Source organism: Oncorhynchus tshawytscha, linkage group LG12 (genome assembly GCF_018296145.1).
Source record: "Oncorhynchus tshawytscha isolate Ot180627B linkage group LG12, Otsh_v2.0, whole genome shotgun sequence".
Taxonomy (NCBI): Eukaryota; Metazoa; Chordata; class Actinopteri; order Salmoniformes; family Salmonidae; genus Oncorhynchus; species Oncorhynchus tshawytscha.
The window spans coordinates 73,361,873-73,385,736 of record NC_056440.1 but is presented as its reverse complement, the minus strand read 5'-3'; the positions used below and the strand labels follow the sequence as shown (position 1 = coordinate 73,385,736).

The 23,864-nt window shown below is 45.4% G+C and overlaps 1 protein-coding gene across 1 annotated transcript in view; it reads right to left on the bottom strand.

Moving 5' to 3' along the window:
• The window catches only part of LOC112239653 (72 kDa type IV collagenase-like), a 60,233-nt gene extending 51,674 nt beyond the window's left edge, over positions 1 to 8,559 (bottom strand). Inside the window, exon 1 of the mRNA XM_042331120.1 lies at positions 8,527 to 8,559. Coding sequence (XP_042187054.1) covers positions 8,527 to 8,559 — 33 coding nt within the window. The remainder of the gene's footprint in view (positions 1 to 8,526) is intronic.
• Between the last annotated feature and the right edge of the window lie 15,305 nt (positions 8,560 to 23,864).

The following is a 23,864-nucleotide window of genomic DNA, read 5'->3' as shown; positions in this document are numbered from 1 at the left end:
GTGTGTGTGTGTGTGTGTGTGTGTGTGTGTGTGTGTGTGTGTGTGTGTGTGTGTGTGTGTGTGTGTGTGTGTAGGTAGGTAGGTAGGAAGCCATATGATGGCAAGGTTCTTGGTGGAAATGAATACGTAAGAGTCTGTTGTATTGTAACTGTTCAACAGCCCCAATCATCTCACCTTACACACAATCCAACTGAGGCCTGGTACCTGGCTCTTTGTGCCTCCACCACAGAAGCACCAGCACATCTCCCAGTCCCCACGTGGTTGTTTTGTTGTGTCTTATAAACAGCAAATCCCAGACTAGATTGTGTTTTCCTCCTTTACTTTCCATTCCCCTATGGGGATTCAATTGAAACCTATTTTTTTTGCTTTCGTCACCATAGTTATAAGTATTTATGGTGTAAACATGTTGACAAATGGTTCTTTGTTGAACTTTGTTGCCGGCAACATTTATTCAGTAACAAAGCAGTTACTTGAGCTGGCTCACTGAGCTTGCTTTTTCATTCAGAGTAGTGATCAGTTGTCTGCACGCCAGCCAGCCAGACGCCCCCAGCTCCAACGCCACATCGCCCTGCTGCCCCCGCGGCCCAGCGGCCCGGCCACCAGCCCACCCATGACGGGGGGCTTCTCTTCATGAAGGAACTTATTTATAATTGCAACTGAGGCAAGGTTTCCTAAAAGCATTCTATAGCGCTTAATGAAGTTTACTGGCACACTGGCATGGCCGAGGACTGGAGCCAAAAGGTTTAGTATTCTTTAGTAACATGTTAATATGATTTGTCTTGGCATATGGCACAGAAAAAAGGGGAACTGGCATGGCGAGTAGCCATGAGCCTGAATCCCAATGCCAAATTTGTCGTCAATGTGTTTTACTTTGAAGGGAGGAGGGGTTGGAGACATATAATGTCAAATGTAAGTAAGTCCCATTGTTGTTACGTCTCTACAGGGAGGGTTGGCGTGAGGCTTTGAGTGAGGGTTGTATAATTATGAATGATATTTCCTCTTTGGCCCTGAGGTACTTTTGTCCCTGCCGCCAAATTAAATTTGCTCCACACACCCTGGTAAGATGAGAGATAACCTTTGACCTGGATTGTCATCACCGGCATTCACCAGTCAAAGACTCAAAGCCAAAACCCTTCTCATTCATTTAGCTCCATTCACTTAAAAGCCCTACGTCTCATCGCTCTTGCTAACACGATGATCATTGAAGTGACCGCCCTGCTAGCTGAAAAGCTGAGTGGTCCCATCAGCGTAGTGTTACAGCTATGTACCTGGCTCCCAAAGCCCTGTGCCCTTGTCTCCGCGGCCCTGCTCACTGTACCTGTTGAGAAATGCATTAGTGGTGGTGCTATGCTAGGCTAAGGGCTAAAGCAGTGAAGCAGGGTGACCTGTGAGGGTTTGGTGACGGTGTGAATGGGATCCGCAGCCCTGAGTGCTCTCTCTCAGTGGATGTCTCACCTGACCCAGCCCAGATCTAGCCCAGATCCAGCCCAGACCCAACCAGGTAGCAGCCAAGTAGCACAGCACAGATCAGCCTTTCATAGGACCCCGTTCAGGGGCTTCAACCTGCAATAAAGGCACCATTTGATCCCCTTGAATTCCCATGAAATCGCTCTCTTTTTGATTCCTTCTTAACTCGCTCTCTGCGCTTTCCACTTTGTTCAGAACGCAGGGTCAGGTTTCCTGTCATGAATGATGGTGTGTGCGTTTAGGAGAAAGTTGGTTTACCTCAAAAACGATATGCCTGAAATGATTAGGCTTTTGTAGCCTAGTTAGAAATAAATAGCCTACAGCATTTCAGATTTGAGAGATTTTAATCTAGATTTTAATCTCGATCTAGTTTTGAAACATATCGACGACCTCCTACATGGTGTGATACTGTACCAGTGAATGGAGAGGGGCAGATAGTCAGAGGCAGAATACTGCTGCTCTGAACATCCACTGGTGCTGCAGTAACCTATGCTTTTCACTGGTTGCTTGGCAAAATAACAGCTGCTAAATATTGTGTTGTAAATAAGCCAATGGCTCCAAAATGTACACATGCTTTTAAAATAACTATAATCAACAGATAATTTCACCTGTTCCTCTGGATCCCACATAAACCCTAATGAACTGTGTGTGTGTGTGGTCAACCCCCCCTCTACAGTTCTGTCAGTGAATGAGCCCCCCCTCACCCTAACGCCTCTACACCACCCTCTAACCAAGTGTCTTGTCACTATAAATCTGTCGCTCTCTGGTAAGTGCCTTATTATTGTAGCAGAAGGTCAGTGAGCTGTGTATGTGTGTGTGTGCGCACACATGCCTGTGTGTCTGCTGGCCTGTGTTTGTGTGTGTGTGTGTGTGTGTGTGTCTGTGTGTGTGTGTGTGTGTGTGTGTGTGTGTGTGTGTGTGTGTGTGTGTGTGTGTGTGTGTGTGTGTGTGTGTGTGTGTGTGTGTGTGTGTGTGTGTGTGTGTGTGTGTGTGTGTGTGTGTGTGTATCTGTGTGTATCTCTCTTTGTGTGGGCTGACTGGGTCTGTCAGAGGGACGATGAGACTAAATGATATGAATAGGCCTGTCTGACTGACTGACTGGCTGGCTGGCTGGCTGACTGGCTGTGGACTTCAGAGGCATCAGAGGCCCAGGAGGAAATGACAGGTTTGTTTAAAGGCTGATTATCCCCTGGTGTAATGAGCAAAGTGCACCCATAAATGTACCCACTGCAGGCGCCTCCAGGCATCATGGACACCCTGTTTCTCTATAACGCCCCTCTTTAACTGCCTGGTAGGATGGCGTTTAAGGAAATTACACCCCAGGTACTAGACACACTCCCAGTCTGTCCCAAATGGAACACTATTCCCTTTATAGTGGACGTCTTTTGTAGTGAAGATCTATAGGGCTCTGTATAGGAAATAGGGTGCCATTTGGAATGCATATTCCAGGCTCTATGCTAATTCATGCCCATTTCATCACTGTTGTCCAACGGATTCCTACTGCGAGCTTTGTTTGGGTAATTATTGCTTTAAATACACACATTAAATCAGCATTATCATGTTTTAGCTCAGAGCAGAGTGAGGGGGAGTAGAGGGAGTGGAGTGGAGCAGGGGGTAGCTATGGAGCTGGAGCTGTTAGTAGTTTAGTGGAGACATTTAACTGAGATGTAAAGACCTTATCATCAGATGAGAGGAAGACAAAACCCCTTTTTGATTAACCCCCATTATTAAAGGAGTATAAACAAATTTAAAGTCCTACTCCAGTCTCCTTTACACCTCATTTAACACCTGATTTACTTAACAAAAGGCAACTCCCAATAGGGGGTTCAGGTGCCTCCTGACATGGCATAAACACCTCTATTGTTCCTCAAGCAAGACGGAGGCCTATGATACTTGAAGTTTACAGTTGTGCCTTAAAAACACTACTTTGCTCAAAACATATTTAGTGTGTGTACTTTACTGTATTTATACTTGGGATATTGCTTTTCAACAGGAAAAGTTGAAACAGTTTTAAGACATGCCAGGCACAGCAGATAAAGTATAGATTATTGACTGCATATTATGTGAATGCATTTCACTTATCCAGTGTTTAGAATAGACAGGGTTAACAATGCCAGGAGATACATAATGGACTGAAATGCATTCAGTTATCCAGTGTTTAGAATAGACAGGGTTAACAATGCCAGGAGATGCATAATGGACTGAAATGCATTTCAGTTATCCAGTTTTATCCAGGGTTAACAATGCCAGGAGATATGGACTGAAATGCATTTCAGTTATCCAGTGTTTAGAATAGACAGGGTTAACAATGCCAGGAGATACATAATGGACTGAAATGCATTTCAGTTATCCAGTGTTTAGAATAGACAGGGTTAACAATGCCAGGAGATACATAATGGACTGAAATGCATTCAGTTATCCAGTGTTTAGAATAGACAGGGTTAACAATGCCAGGAGATACATAATGGACTGAAATGCATTTCAGTTATCCAGTGTTTAGAATAGACAGGGTTAACAATGCCAGGAGATACATAATGGACTGAAATGCATTCAGTTATCCAGTGTTTAGAATAGACAGGGTTAACAATGCCAGGAGATGCATAATGGACTGAAATGCATTTCAGTTATCCAGTGTTTAGAATAGACAGGGTTAACAATGCCAGGAGATACATAATGGACTGAAATGCATTCAGTTATCCAGTGTTTAGAATAGACAGGGTTAACAATGCCAGGAGATACATAATGGACTGAAATGCATTCAGTTATCCAGTGTTTAGAATAGACAGGGTTAACAATGCCAGGAGATGCATGCATTTCAGTTATCCAGTGTTTAGAATAGACAGGGTTAACAATGCCAGGAGATACATAATGGACATTTCAGTTATCCAGTGTTTAGAATAGACAGGGTTAACAATGCCAGGAGATACATAATGGACTGAAATGCATTCAGAAGAGTGCATACAAGTACGTCATATATAATCCATTGTTACCATATGAGTTTATGATCACATCCATTGGCTGATATGTTATTTTCAGGGGATTTACACAGCTAGCTTCCATGCTTACCCTCTTACTTGACACATCACCAATGCAGACAGAGCATGAAGTTACTCCCTGTGACCCAGATCACAGAGAAAGCATTTCCTGACATGTGTCAGTACCCTTCCTGGCCTGAACCCATGTATCCGTGGCCAGTTCAGCATGGGTGCCCATGGCACTCTCTCTCCAACACGAAGAACTGACAGGCCTCTTAAAGTCAATGCCAGTTGCAGATGCCCACCACACTGCAAGCCTGCCCAACCAGCTCCTGCTCTTTTCCCCTCTGACAGTGTTCGGACGGGGGCCCGACGCGGGGCTGCAGGTGGCCCCATTAAAAGGGAAAGTGTGTCACTGGAGCCTCTGGGACCATGGACACACCAGGCTGTTCCTGTGTTGTACCCAGTCCAACCTGGCTCAGGCTGCCTCCCTGCCTGGGAAAGGCCTGTGGAGGAGGCAGACCTGGGCTCAAATTCTATTTGAAATCTTTGAAATACTTTCAGTGTTTGCTTTAGTCTGTATGGAGTGCCAGATGGCAGGGTTTGTGGTATTTGAACCAAGGTCTGTGTGGAGGAGGGATGGAGCAGAAGCAACCAGAACCAGGCCCAGGAACCAGGCCCAGAACCTCACAGCTATCTGTTCCACAAGCATAGATCAAAGCGATGGGGCTGGCATATCCACATGGGCCCTCATACTCATCACAGTGCCATGCTCTACCAGCTGTTGAACAGGAAGAGCCCCACTCCACCCAGCCTGGTTGGGGGAGAAGAGAGGGACTTGTTGGTGAAAGATTCATAGGCTGGATGTGCCATTAACTCTTGCATGATTGATGCCCAGCTCCGCTAATATGTTCAGACTCAAAGTTGCACAAGAGAAGGAACATATTTAAAAACATATCATCTTGTTCATTTTCTTTTTTTCTCTCTCTCCCAGCCAGCAGTGAGTTTGGCCCATGTACAGTACAGTACGGTAGTTATGGCACTCCCTCTGAGATGTCACTCACTCTTGTGAGCAGCTCTCCAGCACTGGTTGGCAGTAGTTTGGATGCTAACAGTACAGTACCCTTCATTGGCCACTGTGGCAGAGCAAACTGTGTATATATTGTACTGTAAATTAGTAGTTTGTTCTGGCTTCGGGCCCTTGTTGTCAGTGTAGAGGAGGGGAGGTATGACGTCATAGACCCTAGGCCTCCTGTAGACTCTCTGGCTGGCTGGCTGGCTGGCTCACTGGCTGGCTGGCTGGCTGGCTGGCTGGCTGGCTGGCTGATTGATTGACTACCTGGCTGACTGGCTGACTGGCGGGCTTGCTAGCTGACTAAATGGCTGAATAGCTGGCTGACTGACTGACTGGCTGGCTGGCTCACTGGCTGGCTGACTGACTGGCTGGCTGGCTCACTGGCAGACTGGCTGGCTGACTGGCTCACTGGCTGGCTGGCTCACTGGCAGGCTGGCTGGCTGATTGACTACCTGGCTGACTGGCTGGCTGGCTGGCTTGCTAGCTGACTACCTGGCTGAATGGCTGGCTGATTGGCTGATACTTGGCTGGCTGGCTGGCTGGCTGGCTGGCTGGCTGGCTGACTACATGGCTGACTGGCTGGCTGACTGTCTGGCTGACTGACTGACTACTTGGCTGACTGGCTGGCTGACTACTTGACTGGCTGGCTGACTACCTGGCTGGTTGGCTGGCTAGCTGGCTGACTGGCTGGCTGGCTATCCCTGCTGCTGTAGTCCCTAATAGTCTCTCCTCATATATATTAAGTTGAGTGGTTACTGACATTTCATATTGCTGATATTTCATATGGCAATTCATAAAACAACCCCCAGTATTATTAATACAACTGAAAGGGGGGTTCCCACTCCCCAGGTTATTCAGTATAGCTACTGATACTAGTATTTAACCAGTATTTTCATCAATATATTATATTGAGTTCAGGAGGGTTTCACACCTCTAAATAACAACAAGGCCCCAAACTTTAGTTCATTGCTGACATGATGTTTTGGTGCTGTATGACTGAACCATTCTGGCCAGCCCATCTCATGTATTTCTCTTTTCAATAAAGTCTCTCCAGGGGGAAGGAGGTGTAGGGAGACAGACACGTCTGTGACTGTCTACTCATTAATTAGTCCAGGGAATTCCACCAGGCCGGCCGTGTTCTGAAGGGGAGTAGAGGTACCAGATGGATCCTAGGAGGGGGGGTTCAGAAGACAGAGAAACAAAACGGACAGAAAGAGGAGCGAGAAGAGAGAGAACAACAACATGGTCAGTAGAGGCAAAAAGAAAAAGACCCCCCCCCTCCTTCTCCTCAATCCCCTGTACCAATCCTTTAGCATTGTGCCAATGCGCCCCTAATAAGGTTTATTTATGAAACGCTAGAAAATGTTATCAAACTGCTATCAAACTGAATTTGTGAAAATGCTCATAATCTGTCCATAAAGCCAGCTAGGCTGTGTTTGACCCATAAATACCCTGTTTGTATGCTCATAAATCTCCCTCTCTACCCAGTAGTAAACACAAAGCTAAAGAAGCTTAAGAAAAGATAAGTGTATTTATTTATTTCTCAGTGAATTAATACAGTTAATGTTGTTTCTTTCAGTTCATATGCTCCTTGATTTGATTTTCTGTTATTGTTATTTTTGACACTTAATCTTTTATGGGTTTGAATTCTCCAGAGTACAAGGGAAGTGTCATTTTGGCATGGCTTTTAGACATAACATTATGACTACATGGGTTATACTGTTGTTCAGTTTTGGGGGGGGATATTCATGAAATTGTTTTTACTTAAACATAGTTGTTTGGCATTGAGGTGTGTAAACATGAAGATATTTTAGGCCTGATAATCCCTCAGAATATATAACATTTGGGGGTATTATTGTTGAGTAGTATCATAGTCCTTATCTTGAATGTTAGTGCATGCATCTACACTGTCCCTGGGCACTAAACTGCTGGGCCTCTGTCCTCCATTTTGCAGACACCAGAATTTCTGTCTATTATATTATTTTTCAAAGAATGTAACAAGGGGAAAGAAAAGCCAGTAATAATAAAATACAGAGATTGAGAGCGAGACAGATATGAGGGAACAGAATACAGAGACTGAGACAGTCCAATAGTCAATGAGAGGAAGCAGGTGGGAAAGAAAATGATAGAGAGAGAGAGGGAGAGGGAGAGAAGGAAGCTTTCCAACAGGCAGCTTTGAGTGGTCTTTGACAGCAGCATGCTCCTACTCCGACCATACGGCCTGTCTCTTTAGCTAACAACACACACGCAAACACACACACGCACGCACTCACATACACACATACACACAGTGTCAACAGTCCTCCTAGCTGCTCAGACCATACGGCCTGTCTCTTTAGCTAACAGGCCAGCTGTATGGGGAATGTCCCTGGGCCTGACACTTTGACATGGGGCGCCACGTTGACAAATAGCTGGAGTTTTCACCTCCTGCCACACTGTCTGCTTCCTGCTAAATCAGTTGGTGCTGACTGTATGAAGGGAGTGACAGATCTGCTGTCAGAGCGGGCCGGGCCGGGTGGAGGCGGAGGGGAGGCTGCTGATCGAGGTCTCTCTGGGTGGCAGGCTCCAACAGAGGGGGCCGAGAGCCAGGGGCCCAGCCTGGGCTCAGCCTGGACAGGACGGGATACTCCTCCTGCTTTATGGTGTGTGTGTCTGCAGCCGTACTGTACTGTAACTCCCAGCTGAGAGGGCTTATCAGTCTTGTATCTAGGCAGCACTGCTGTAATTGCAGCACAGTGTGGCGCTATAGCAGACAGACACATCCACATTCTGAGGGTGACTGAGGCTTGGTTAGGCTAGGAGGACTGTTGTGCGTGTATGTGTGTGTGTGTGTGTGTGTGTGTGTACTGTGTGTGTGTGTACTGTATGTGTGTGTACTGTATGTGTGTGTGTGTGTTTGTGTGTGTGTGTGTGTACTGTGCGTGCGTGTGTGTACTGTGTGTTTGTACCAGAGTGGTTTAAGAGTCGCCTTATTGATTAATCCCCATGCCTGCATAACCTCCAACTCACTTTGAGGTGTGCCTGGTCTCTCTCCGTTCGCATACTCGGCAGCAGAAAACACACTGTGATTAATGCCCATCTCCAGAGTACAGCCCACCACACACACACACATGCACACACACCACCGCCCGCCATAGAGCAGTGTGTCAGGTCAAATTTGTCAGCTCACAACTATAGATTATTTTATGTCTGTTGAACTTTGGGAGCTATTGGTGCCATCAGTGTCTATAGTGCAGGATTGTTAAATCTCTCCTTTCCTCTCCCCCTTCCCCTCCGGACCCCCTCCCCTGGGTGAAGAGATGAAAGATGCATTAAACAACCCACTTAATAGATAAGATACAGTATGCTTGACTTTCTTTTTTCGTCCCTCCCTCCCCATCCCCCCATCCCTTTCTCCTCCACTCCTCCCCTCATATCTCCTCCACTCCTCCCCTCATATCTTCTCTTCTCATATCTCCTCCACTCCTCCCCTTATATCTCCTCCCCTCATATCTCCTGCTGCTGAGATGGAATTGGATCAAAGAGGGGGGGAGAAAAAAAGACTCCCTCATCGGGTTTTGTTGAAATATTTATAGGTCAGGGTTGACTGGCTAAATTGAATATCTATGCCGATCTCACTTGCCTGTTTAACTTGCGCTTAGGCAAATATGTTTCCTAGGTGATAACCTTTTATGTACCAGTCTGACTTCATTGAAATGCATAGAGATAAAAATGTGTCACACTTCACAGAGGCAGCTAGGCAGCCGACGTCTCGGCTCCATTATTCAAATGATAATTGACCTCCACCTATAGCTGCTTATAAGCTTCTATAAATATTCTGTAGTCAATCACTCCATCCACTGTTTGAGATAGAACAGAATTTTCTCCCTGTCATTTACATTATAAACCACTGGTGAATGTCAAGTACCCCAGGCAACGCTATTTGGTGCAGAAGAATGGGCAGAAAATATATGGCCAATTATTATTTCCAATCTTTTTAATAATTTAAATGCTGTTGATGTGTGAATTACTGGCAGCATAGCTCTCAGTCCTCTGCGCTCGGTTCAATCGGGGTATTTTCTTCCTAACAAATTAGTTGATGTTAATCTTCATATATAATTTTCATTTCTCTGATATAATGGCTTCTAGTGGCTTGCTGTCAAAGGGTGATAAATTGACAACCACTGTCACTGCACTGAAATCGACAATGCAGAAATGTTTTGCTGTGTGGGTTGCCAAGACACAGACAAAGGAAAAATACGTCATCTTCTTCAGCGTTTCCTATAGAGGGTACACATAGTAATGATTGAATGCACAAATGCACACGTGCATGCACGCTCGTGCGCACACACACTCTACATAAATATGAATATGATCAATTCATGCTTATACAATTTTTCGATTCTTATTTTACAGCCAAGTAATCATAGTGTATATTCAATATGAAAGCCATTTCATAAAAACCATCAATACCATAGCTATTATTCTCCCTCTGAAAGCTAATATTGTCGTTGAATCTCCCTCTAAATGCCTAATACATTCCACCGTCAGATCTACTGTACTAAGTGTGAATGAGCAATGTGTGTAAATGTTGTCAGTAGTTTCATCTGTGAAAACACATTAGCCAGGGGTCTGATTTGCATAGATTTCCAAATGGAAGGCGTCAGGCATCAAGTCTCGCTCCTGCTCGACTCCACTCCGCGCCTCAGCGAGGCTTGTTTGTTTAAAGTCAGCCAAAGCTCTATAATTAGCAGTGTTTAATTATGGAAATGGCTGCTGAGGAGAATTTCAAACACACTCCTTCCCCAGATCATTAGTTACACAAGGAGGGCAAAAGGAAAGGAAAAATATAAAATGCTTTCAGCAATGAAGGGTTCATATTTCAAGCTTATAGCTACTAAAAGGGTGTACTCAGAAAATCAATTTTATGAAAGTCCGTTCAGCACTAAAGGGAGTTCCATGCAACTAAGCAATTTTGAAATAGTGTCGGCTGGTCCTGATTCATGGTTGGTAACAGGACTTTGCTCTCCTTGCCTGAGACATTATCCTCTAAGCCCAGTTCAAAGGTCAACCCCTGGTTTAAATCAACCTCTGTTTAGCATAACTCGATTCTTAACGGGCTGCCGGCAATCCAGAGCTGAATAGATAAGTAGTGTTTCATGAGGGATCGGTGTGTGTAGTGTGTGTTAGTGTCTGTGTGTGTGTGTGTGTGTGTTTCTCATGTGTGTGTGTGTGTGTGTGTGTGTCAATATGGGAACTGTAAGAGATTAAAGCATTAAAGAGCTGTCTGGAGAGACTAGGAAGGGACTAGACTTTGGGTGTCAAACCTTACCTTGACCCCATTTAGTTGAGGATATTCTACTCCACAGGATAACAACCATGGAGCCTGGTCACAAGCTCACACACTTAGAATAAACTAAACATACAATCCTCTCAATGCATAACACAGACTCAAACCAAAATAGCCGTTGGCCAATAAATCTCATCCCTATCACCTCTTTGATGGTCCTCCACATCAAGCACTAAGCAAGGGTCTTTCCTGGCGTGGCGTGGCGTGGCGTGGTGTGATGAATATGGCCGCCACATGTGGGGATTGCAGCTAGCCTGGCGACACTCTACTCTGAGGACCCAGGCAGCTCCATCTGCCACGTGGGATACACCAGGTCTTCTAAGCCTGCTCTGGAAACCTCATCAACACACACACACACACACACACAGGCTGTGTGTGTGGCACACATGTCTGTGTGTCTGTCTTTATTTTGTGTGTGCTACACAGCCTTGTGGTTCTCAGAGTCTCAGTAGTGTATCTTAACATAGTGACGTTCCGGACACTTTGGTGGCTGGTGTGTGTTTAAGTCTGGGAGTTCACACTGAGAGACTACAGCTGGGTCTACCACCAGCACCAGGCCCCACAGCCCGGCCCACGCTCCTCACACAGGGGATTCCCATTAGGCTGATTGATGGTTTCCTCCCCTCCACCCTTTGATTCATGCATTAGATCTGGGCTTTAATGAGCCACAGGCCGTATGGCACTGTACTGGACATCTGTGGTCTGATAAAGTGTACAGTATTTGGCTAATAGAAACCACATACAGTATATACTGAGATACACCGCCAGGACCATCATTATTGACACCCTTGATAAAGATGAGCAAAAATCACTGATATATTGAGCTATATTGTATGCTCCATTGTTTGTGGAAATGATATTCATTTATACTAATACAATTGAGAGAGCTCTATTTTCATGTAATCTGACCATAGCACCGCCTGGAGTTTGATAAACGGCATTGGCACTTGGATTGGAACCGGTGCTATGGTCAGATGACATGAAAATAGAGCTCTTTGGCGACTCACACCAGTGGTGGGTTTAGCATTGAAAAACAGTCTGACTGTCTGACTGCATACGACCAGGAGGAGAAGTCAGATATGTACTCTTCCTCTGTCTGACTGCATACGACCAGGAGGAGAAGTCAGACATGTACCCCTCCTCTGTCTGACTGCATACGACCAGGAGGAGAAGTCAGATATGTACTCTTCCTCTGTCTGACTGCATACGACCAGGAGGAGAAGTCAGACCTGTACTCCTCCTCTGTCTGACTGCATACGACCAGGAGGAGAAGTCAGATATGTACTCTTCCTCTGTCTGACTGCATACGACCAGGAGGAGAAGTCAGACATGTACCCCTCCTCTGTCTGACTGCATACGACCTGGAGGAGAAGTCAGACATGTACTCCTCCTCTGTCTGACTGCATAGGACCAGGAGGAGAAGTCAGATATGTACTCTTCCTCTGTCTGACTGCATACGACCAGGAGGAGAAGTCAGACCTGTACTCCTGCTCTGTCTGACTGCATACGACCAGGAGGAGAAGTCAGATATGTACTCTTCCTCTGTCTGACTGCATACGACCAGGAAGAGAAGTCAGACCTGTACTCCTCCTCTGTCTGACTGCATACGACCAGGAGGAGAAGTCAGACCTGTACTCCTCCTCTGTCTGACTGCATACAACCAGGAGGAGAAGTCAGACATGTACTCCTCCTCTGTCTGACTGCATACGACCAGGAGGAGAAGTCAGACATGTACTCCTCCTCTGTGTGACTGCATACGACCAGGAGGAGAAGTCAGACCTATACTCTTCCTCTGTGTGACTGCATACGACCAGGAGGAGAAGTCAGACCTGTACTCTTCCTCTGTGTGACTGCATACGACCAGGAGGAGAAGTCAGACCTGTACTCTTCCTCTGTGTGACTGCATACGACCAGGAGGAGAAGTCAGACCTGTACTCTTCCTCTGTGTGACTGCATACAACCAGGAGGAGAAGTCAGACCTGTACTCCTCCTCTGTCTGACTGCATACGACCAGGAGAAGTCAGACCTGTATTCTTCCTCTGTGTGACTGCATACGACCAGGAGGAGAAGTCAGACCTGTACTCCTCCTCTGTCTGACTGCATACGACCAGGAGGAGAAGTCAGAACCTGTACTCTTCCTCTGTCTGACTGCATACGACCAGGAGGAGAAGTCAGAACCTGTACTCTTCCTCTGTCTGACTGCATACGACCAGGAGGAGAAGTCAGACCTGAACTCTTCTTCTGTGGGACTGCATACGACCAGGAGGAGAAGTCAGACTTGATGCTGGTGTAAATGTTATCTGAAAGGTGAGGTGCTTATTTTTATTCAGTCTCCCACAGAGGAGTGAGACAGGTTTAGGACTGCAGCCACAACCCTTATTTATGGCTGTGCTCCTTCATACATCCTCCATCATCCATCTTTTATAGCACATACGGAATGATAATGATGATAACAATAATAACTACCATATAAAATACCTTTACAACATGTGGGCCTGAATGAGACGCTGAATGTTTCTCTGCAGACGTAAAGGGCAAGAACAGAGTTTTACAGTATTCTCTGGAATGAAACGTATATATCTAATACAGGGATTTTGGTCAAATATAGCCTGTTCAGGATGTTTTATATGTTGCGATTTTGGTGCAGTTCCATTACATGGTACATGATGTAGGTCCTGTACAGTATATACAGGGTAGTGTTCTATAATGGTTTAGTAAATCTCTCTCTTTCTCTCTCTCTCTCTTTCTGTCTCTCTCTCTCCCCCCACTTTCTCTCTCTCTCTCTCCCTCTCTCCCTCTCTCTCTCTCTCTCTCGCTCTCTCTCTTTCTCTCTCTCTCCTTCTCTCTCTTTCTCTCCCTCTCTTTCCCTCTCTCCCTCTCTCTCTCTCTAGCATTTAAATTAGCAGGAAATATGTGTATATCTATCTGCTTGCTTATCAAAACATTTTATATTTGCGGAAAGGAAAAAGAGAAGTATAATTTGGCCTCTCTCCTAGTGCAACAGAATGTCACAGGTTTTAACTGACATCCCTAGACGGTAATATTTAGTATGAAAAAATATTTAAAATCAACCTTTTCCTATTTGATTCAAATGGCTGCAGTTCTGATTTAATATTGAGGAGAATTATCTCAGTTCACCCTTATGGACAGCAACACCAAACAATCAAACATCAAGTTATAAATTCATTCTACAAAAATGTGTGTGTTTCTGCTTGTGTGTGTCTGTTCTTGCTTGCGTATATTTCTGTGTTGTGTGTCTCTGTTTCTGTGTGTGTGTGTGTGTGTGTGCGTTTCACTGCGTGTGGGCGTGCATGCATGTGTGTGTGTGCGATTCACTGCGTGTGGGCGTGCATGCATGTATGTGTGTGCGTTTTACTGTGTGTGGGTGTGCATGCATGTGTGTGTGTGCGTTTCACTGCGTGTGGGCGTGCATGCATGTGTGTGTGTGCGTTTCACTGCGTGTGGGCGTGCATGCATGTGTGTGTGTGCGTTTCACTGTGTGTGGGCGTGCATGCATGTGTGTGTATTTCTGTGTGTGTATCAAAAGCTTGAGCTGAGATGAACTGCAGATGAACTGAGCGGAACCAGGCTCATAAACACAGGCGGGGTGGTGTTACGGAACAGGCAGAATAAATGACTGTTTGCTAAAGACATTAGATCAAACCTCAGCTCTCTCACTCTGCTCTGCTCAGGGTGATCTACAGTGCAGCAACGCACCCGGGTGGCCCATGCTCTCCACAATGTGTGTGTGTGTGCGTGCGTCTGTATGTGTATATGTACATGCGTTTCTCTGTAAGTGTCTGCATGTATTTGTGCGTGTGTGTGTTGTGTGTGTGCATGCAGTGTCTGTGTGTGTGATGGCATATCCACTATCCAGTCTCTGGCCTCCAGCAGCAGAACAGTCTCAACCTGGCTGTAATCACACTGCTGTCATCCCTCCTGCCCTGTGCCAAACCTGTCACTGAACCTCCATATTGTACGTGGAGGGAGCGGTCTCTAGAGGTCACTGAACCTCCATATTGTACGTGGAGGGAGCGGTCTCTAAAGGTCACTGAACCTCCATATTGTACGTGGAGGGAGCGGTCTCTAGAGGTCACTGAACCTCCATATTGTACGTGCAGGGAGCGGTCTCTAGAGGTCACTGAACCTCCATATTGTACGTGGAGGGAGCGGTCTCTAGAGGTCACTGAATCTCCATATTGTACGTGGAGGGAGCGGTCTCTAGAGGTCACTGAACCTCCATATTGTACGTGCAGGGAGCGGTCTCTAGAGGTCACTGAACCTCCATATTGTACGTGGAGGGAGCGGTCTCTAGAGGTCACTGAACCTCCATATTGTACGTGGAGGGAGCGGTCTCTAGAGGTCCCTGAACCTCCATATTGTACGTGGAGGGAGCGGTCTCTAGAGGTCACTGAACCTCCATATTGTACGTGGAGGGAGCGGTCTCTAAAGGTCACTGAACCTCCATATTGTACGTGGAGGGAGCGGTCTCTAGAGGTCACTGAACCTCCATATTGTACGTGGAGGGAGCGGTCTCTAGAGGTCACTGACCCTCCATATTGTACGTGGAGGGAGCGGCTCTAGAGGTCACTGAACCTCCATATTGTACGTGGAGGGAGCGGTCTCTAGAGGTCACTGAACCTCCATATTGTACGTGGAGGGAGCGGTCTCTAGAGGTCACTGAACCTCCAGCAGCTCTAGAGGTCACTGAATCTCCATATTGTACGTGGAGGGAGCGGTCTCTAGAGGTCACTGAACCTCCATATTGTACGTGGAGGGAGTGGTCTCTAGAGGTCACTGAACCTCCATATTGTACGTGGAGGGAGCGGTCTCTAGAGGTCACTGAACCTCCATATTGTACGTGGAGGGATCGGCTCTAGAGGTCACTGAATCTCCATATTGTACGTGGAGGGAGCGGTCTCTAGAGGTCACTGAACCTCCATATTGTACGTGGAGGGAGCGGTCTCTAGAGGTCACTGAACCTCCATATTGTACGTGGAGGGAGCAGTCTCTAGAGGTCACTGAATCTCCATATTGTACGTGGAGGGAGCGGTCTCTAGAGGTCACTGAACCTCCATATTGTACGTGGAGGGAGCGGTCTCTAGAGGTCACTGAACCTCCATATTGTACGTGGAGGGAGCGGTCTCTAGAGGTCACTGGAGTTCCATGGGTGACAGACAGAGCTGGGGCCGCCACAGCCAGCACACCGCACACCGCACACACACACTCTAACACGGCCACTTAGACAATAGAGAGGGATGAGGGGAGAGGGGAAAAGAGGAGAAAAAAAGAGAGCCAATGTGTTTCCACAAAACACTGTCAAGTGGTGGCCACTGGCCAGCCATGCAGATCACACTCCCCCACCCTCTGACCTTGTCACCAGATTCAGGGGAGAAGCTGCTCCTGAGATCAGTGGAATCTAAATGAACTAGTGCTGCTTGGGTTGAACGGTGGAGGTTTTTACACACCTAGAATGCACCTGGCTCCAGCTCAGGTCTCAATGAGAGAAGGGTGAGGTTGGAAGGGAATTTGTAACCAGTCTCACTGCTTCAGGATCAGTGGTGTGGGTTCATGAAGCTCATGTTAAGAGGCACATTGGAAGAGGAAGTCAGCTGGCTTTTTATTGTAACACTGTCTTTTCCTCTGCGGCAGGCAGCTGAATTTCTCACTCTTACCATTGGCCGGTATCTATATTCAAATTTCACAGCACTTTCATGGACTTTTTTTAGGTACAATATTTCTTTAGAATTATACACCCAATGACAGTTTACAAGAGGTAAATAAAAGATCTTTAAAATACAAAAGTAGTCTCATCCATCCATCCATCCACCCATCCCTCAATTTTGTCGTGTTTTTTCAAAACTCTATTTTAATCTGGTACAGTAGTTTAAAAAAGGAGAACATGAATCCAGCAGATCCTGCAGCCAACCAGGGCTTCTCCAGTTTCCCACTAATTCTATTACGATGGAGTTATTTTTAAAAGTCCCTTTTCTAAACATTTACTGTCAGGAGAACACTGTGAGCTGCTGTTCCTCATGCTTTGTTTGTGTTGTGGTTGTGGTTGCGTTGGGGTTGAACCCAGAACCCGCCTGCCTCCAGTAAGCTAGTGGAGGATACACGGACCGCCATGCCAGGATTAAAATTAGTAACAAATTTAATATGTTCTGCGCTGGCATCGGAGGGGCCTCGGCACTGTGCAAAAATGTGCCAATAGATTGTCGTGGGGTCTCTTTGGAAGACCACAATGACTGAAGCAGAAAGTCAATTGAAAGACAGGAAAAAAGAGCAGTGAAATGCAGAGCAGATGACATCCAAAGAGAGAGAGAGAGAAGGGGGGGGCAGTGGGACTATAGCTAACCCAGGACCACCAACACAATACAAGCTGTCTGAGCCTCAGATCACACAATATGCTCCTTCCTCACTTGGAAGAGAAGAAGTGAACACGTCCCCATTTCATTCTCCAAGCTCGTTTTCCTCTCCCCCTATCCCCCTTATCCCGACGGCACGACCACAACCTCAGCTACCCCAAACTATTAGGATGACCTAAATGACAGAACCATGCTCCTGTTAATGACATAATAGCTGGGAGATATGATTTATGGCTTTAATTTTAAGGATCACTATCCACCATAACTCCTAATACAGGGGAAATGTGTGTTTTCAGTAACGCGGCCCTCCCATAACGCCTTATAGGCTGTTAAAGCATGGAAAAAAACATATTGGTGCAATAAATCTACATTTCAAACTAGACATCTTTAAACACACGGCGAGATTACCGAAGTACCAACTGTGGATGAGAGAAATGAAACAGAGGGATTAGATGTTACTCTAGCTTTGATATTAAGGCAATAAGTTTGGTTTAATACTGTTTAAGTAATTAATTTGTATTAATAATTCATCATTATTAATTTGGGGCGGCAGGTATCCTAGTGGTTAGAGTGTTGGACTAGTAACCGAAAGGTTGCAAGATCGAATCCCTGAGCTGACCAGGTAAAAATCTGTCATTCTGCCCCTGAACAGACAGTTAACCCACTGTTCCCAGGCCGTCATTGAAAATAAGAATTTGTTCTTAACTGATTTGCCTAGTTAAATTAAATATAAATACAGTGCTTTATTTTCAGATGTCTTGTTTTCTTTTTGTTCTGTGTCCCATTGCCCAAATCATCAATCACATCCTCTTCTGTTTATAAAACATATCAGATATATGCATGAGTTTTCTTTGGAGTTCATAGTGTGAGTAAGTGAGAATTGAATGAATGTATTTAATGTTTGTAGGGAATGATTCGATGATGTTTGAATTTGGATTTTGTTAGTAGTAGATCTGTTTCCAAAACCTTTTGAGGTGATCAAACTCAAACATTTATCTTTCATCCTCAGCCCCTGTATGTTTTATAGCCCAGCAAAGCGTAAATGTTTTCTTATGTGTGCTGAAGTTTTATTTATTTGGAAATACATATTTTAGCATGTTCTGACTGACAGAGACTACACGTTAAGAAATCCCTGTCTCAAATTTCATCATAAGAACATATGTTTGCCTTGATCAACTATGTTATCCACATATTTCTTCAAAACGCTCCTCTGTGTGTTTGTACTGTGTGTCTTATCCTTTGCTAGTACTTCTGAGGGAGAGAGCAGGTCATTTGTAGTGTAGTTCTCACGCTGACCAGTAGAGGGAGATCATTGATTTATTTCTGCCTTCTAACACAGAAAGGCAGCAGCATTTGCCTTGTGCCTTCTGATAGCCTAGTCCTTCCTTGATTATGAATAATTCCAAAGAAATGTGTCCCTTAATATTCTTAGACAACCACATGAAGGGGCACAGTGGGTCTTTGAAGGCTCATTGATAATGGAGGAGATAATGATGTGTTACTGTTCCTTCCAGGACCAGATTCCCCAGGAACAAATCATGAGCGCTGATTAAACGTGACTTTACGTCAGGCCGTAAATATTTGTCAGCCACCTTTGAAAGGCAGGCGAGCCGTGGCTTTTTCTTCTCTGCTCACTTACCACATGAAGGTACAAATGGAAACGCTTAGAGGTTGGGAGCCGCATCAGTCATAGCTGGAATAAGACGGCCAATAAAAAAGGAGGTGTAATTATGCTGCTCCGTCATTGGACGCAGCCCCGGGGTCCTTTTGGGCCTGTTTAGCTGTGTGTGCTGAGAGAGACAGACAGAGAGAGAGAGAGAGAGAGAGAGAGAGAGAGAGAGAGAGAGAGAGAGAGAGAGAGAGAGAGAGAGAGAGAGAGAGAAAATCCCACCCGCGAATAATGGGACCTGATTTTTATGAGGAGCTGAGGCTGTGTTTAAGAGCAAACTCTGACAATGTGTGGTCTGTCTGTATGTCACCTCCCTCCCTCCTCCTCCCTCTCTTCTCCCCCTCTCCTCCCCCCTAGGCCCCAGCAGTGTGTGTGTGAGGAGCTAGCTGTTTACCTTGCTCCTTTAGAATGTGCAGCGTGTCGTGACTTCTTGTCTTAGATGCCTCTCAGGGCTGTAGGAGTGGATGGTTCCAACACTGCGTCATGACTACAGGCGTGCTACCATGACAACGCCTGATTAATTTCTTCCACTGTGGTTGTTGTTGTTGTTGTTGTGAGGTTGTTTAGTATTTCTTCCTCTGTGAGAACCCTGGTTTTAGTGTGGTAGCTGCAAGCAGTGATGTTTTTCAGTGCTGATGGCCTGATGATAATTTTAGAAGTCAAAGTCAAAGGCACCTACTTATTTAACATAATATGCTTGAAGATTACTACCACAGTTTCCTCCTTTCCAGCCAATAGCAAACCAAATGTGCCAATGATTGTAGTATCTCTTAGCTATCTGATATGTAGAATAATCAAACGTACCAACAGTAGCATTGCTAGAATAGACATGGAATCCCCACCTGAGCAGAGTGTATTTCCACTCCATTAGTTTTGTTTGGGATGTAGGAAGGTGGGGGGAATAAGGAGGTTGACTGACGGTCACAGCAGGGCCGTGTTACAGTATGTCTTCAACACGCTCCTCTCCTCTGTCTCGGCTTGGGGCCTGCCTCTCTGTGTGAAGCCCTTGCTCCAGGATTAGACACTGGGGTGCAAGTCAAATGATTGTTCCATCTAATAGAGACCTGACTGACGTTTAAATCAGCAGCACACTTTATATACGGTTTGCTACAATGTCCTCAGAGATGATGTTTCTAAAGGTGCAATAACATCAGAAACATAAGCCTTACAGTATCTATATTATGTCGCTCTACCCCCGGCCAAATGCCCTCTTCAATAGATTACTATTTGTATCCTGTTAATACCTTGTTAGTGTACCCCTGTATAACCTTAATTGTCTCATCTCCTCTGTACATTGTTTTGTGTCTGTTCCTGGCAGGCTTTACCATGGTGTACTAGATATGAGACAACGAGGGGACAACGAGGGTGCATAGTACTGGGATTGTGCTGAGAGCTGTGACATGATACACCCTGTGTGCTAGTCAAATGGAGACTCAACAGCAGGCCTTCAAGCCCAACAGATGACTGACATAAAGGAGAAGAAAACAGAAGTAGAGGGGGAGATTAAATAAGAGATGGGGGGATTATTGAAAGGCATTAAAATGACACAGAAGATTATTCCAACATCGGCAGGCAGCAGCCAGCTAGAGACAGTCTGCTCAAGGTCACCAACTGGCTGAGAATTGCCACTTCAGCAGACAAACAGAAAAGAACATCAAGACAACAGGAAGGAGAGAAACAGAAAAGTACAACAAGACAACAGGAAGGAGACAAACAGAAAAGAACATCAAGACATCAGGAAGGAGACAAACAGAAAAGAACATCAAGACAACAGGAAGGAGACAAACAGAAAAGTACAACAAGACAACAGGAAGGAGACAAACAGAAAAGAACATCAAGACAACAGGAAGGAGACAAACAGAAAAGAACATCAAGACAACAGGAAGGAGAAAGAGACTCTGGCTATGTCCCAAATAGCAGCCTATTCCATATATAGTGCACTCTATTCCCTATATAGGGTCCATAGGTCTGTGGTCAAAAGCAGTTCCCTACATAGGGAGTAGGGTGCCATTAGGGACTAAGACTGTGTTTGAAGCAGGTACAATGTGGCGATTCAGCCTCTCCAAATGAGAGATTATCTTGTTCTGTCCCTCCATGGGGTTCTCTTTTCCAATGTTCCCCTTTGTGTTCTTCTCATATCTTGTGATTGCGACTTCTTGACTGTTTCTATTATCGTATGTAGTCCATCACCTGTGCAGCCTTTCAACACATTACAACCAATGTGACATTTGAGAACCTTGCAGACGTGGCCATGTAGAACCATCTAGAGTGTGAGGATGATCTAAGAACGTGTTTAAAACAGACCCTTTAGGTGCTGTAGTTTAATACCACTATAAAACAATGTTTCTCTTGTGCATAAAGATCCCAATTCCCAGTTTACATCTAGGCCATTCTTTGTAGCCCAGCCGGGCCCTGTCATTGCGTCAGTATGCAACACAGGCATTCAGAGTTATGAAAGCACCGTTATTAGGCCTAGTTACAGGGTGACCCTCCACATAGTATCACTGTTCTCACATTCACAATGACCCAGAAGCGGGCTAGCTGAACTGAGCTGAGAGATGAGAGATGAGAGGAGCGAACAGGGCCTACTGTATTGTACCCAGCCACAGAGGAGGCCTATATTCCTATAGAGTTACACTATGTGTCAGGTCAGAGGACTCTTCAAACCCCTGTTCCCGGTCTCAGAGGGGAGGCCAAGCGGAAGACCACCAGACCTGAGGACCCTGGGTAAGTTCCATATGACACTCCATTTGGGACACAGAGCTTGTCCCTGGGAACCTACTGTATTGGCATAACCCTTTTGCCAAGTTCCATTTGGTTAAATTAGGATCAGAACAAGGACACTGAAGAAGGGGGCAGAGGGGTGTCCTAGTAGGCCAGTGTACCCAAAGGACAGCCCTGGGTCTGACGATGGTGGAGTGGATCAGTGGAGAGGATCAGAGGAGAGGATCAGAGGTCTCTGTTGCCTGAGTTTTAGACCGGCATGGAGCAGTGGGTAGTGAGTGGATGTGGGCCAGGAGAGGTGCAGGTCACCCAGGGGGCATAGGATGCAGCAGGGGTCACGATGCAACGTCTATTCCTGAGCCGCACAATGCCAGCTTTTCATCCCTGGCTCCGGCCACTCCGCCGAGCCCCATAATTATCTTTGACAAAACTCATTAGCAGAGACCTTGTAGCGACATCGGCGACCAGGAATTTCATGGAGGGAGGACATGCACCGAAACAATGTCCCACACACATTTCATGGCGCCCTTTGACAAAATGTAATGAAGTGTGTATATTGTCCCCCTCATCAACATTTGAACCCTGAGCCATCAGCACAAAGACTTTGTTTATGAGCCCTCCGAGCCCAGCGTGGGACACATCAAATGGCACCTCCACTTTGGCTCTTTTGTCAGGCCCAGGGACAAATTGTTGTTCTGGATGTTATTGTTATTATGGGTCTTATTAGTATGAATTGGCCGTTGCTGTCATGTCAGTTTGATTCATCTTCCATAGGGTGATTCCAAGCCAGGAAGACCCGAAAATATTTTTGGTGTCTCAGATTGTTCTTGTAATTATCAAAGGAACTTATTTGTGAGGAAGGGTTTTGATACGCCTTATAGATTTGTATCACAAACCATTTTTTAGACAATCATGATGAAAGTGACCATTTTAGGACCCCTTTAAGACCTATACATGTCTCCTGTAAGACCCTATGACCTGTGAACTGTACATGATACAGACAAGGTATTTGAGATATTTATATTGATATTTTTACGTTGAATAAATGAATGTGAACATTTGTATTTCAGACATACTCCATATTTGAGATAACACTATAAGAAGTATTGTCACGCCCTGGTCAAAGTATTTTGTGTTTATCTTTATGTATTTGGTCAGGCCAGGGTGTGGCATGGGGTTTTTGTAATTGTGGTGTGTTTGTCTTGGGGTTTTGGTGGTGGTATTGGGATTGTAGCTTAGTGGGTTATCTAGCAAAGTCTATGGCTGTCTGGAGTGGTTCTCAATCAGAGGCAGGTGCTTATCGTTGTCTCTGATTGGGAACCATATTTAGGCAGCCATATTCTTTGAGTTTGTCGTGGGTGATTGTCCTTAGTGTCTTATGTGTACTCTCGGTTAGTTTGCACTAGATAGGCTGTTTCGGTTTCGATTACGTTTATTGTTTTGTGTAGTGTTCGTGTTTCTTTGTTTGATTAAACATGAATCTAAATCGACACGCTGCAGTTTGGTCCGACTCTCCTTCATCACCACTAGAAAACCGTAACAAGTATAATGACACCAAGATGTTGTCTGTATCATGTACAGTTCACAGGTCATAGGGTCTTACAGGAGATGTACAGGTCTTAAAAGGGGTCCTAAAATGGTCACTTTCATCATGATTTTCTAAAAACTGGTTTGGGATACAAATCTTTATTTTACTGGGCAAGTCAGTTAAGAACAAATTCTTATTTACAATGACAGCCTACTGGGGAACAGTGGGTTAACTGCCTTGTTCAGTGGCAGAATGACAGATTTTTACCTTGTCAGCTCAGAGAGTCGTTCTAGCAACCTTTAAGTTGAACTCAATGCTCTAACCACTAGGCTACCTGCCACCCCATCTAAAAACATCCTTCCTCCCAGTACAGAGAGGCACATAGCTCATTGAGGGGACGCTCATGTAATGTGCCGATGGATGGATGGGATGGATGGAAAAGCCTGATAGCCCACTTTCTACGCAAGTTAACCCTGCGTTGACCTTTGGCATCATAGCCAGCATAACATACTAAAATGACAGGCATTGTTAGAGAGGTTTGTCCCTGTTATAATCATTAGGTGGACTGAGTTGTGACAGGAAAATTAATTATAAAACTCAGGTAGAATATTTGCAGGGCTCACTGAATGAGATAGCATATAAATACTTTGACCTTTCAGTGTAAATTGACTCTAATGCTATCTGCAACGTAATGAACCTGTGGATAGCATTCTGACTGTAGACAGAAAT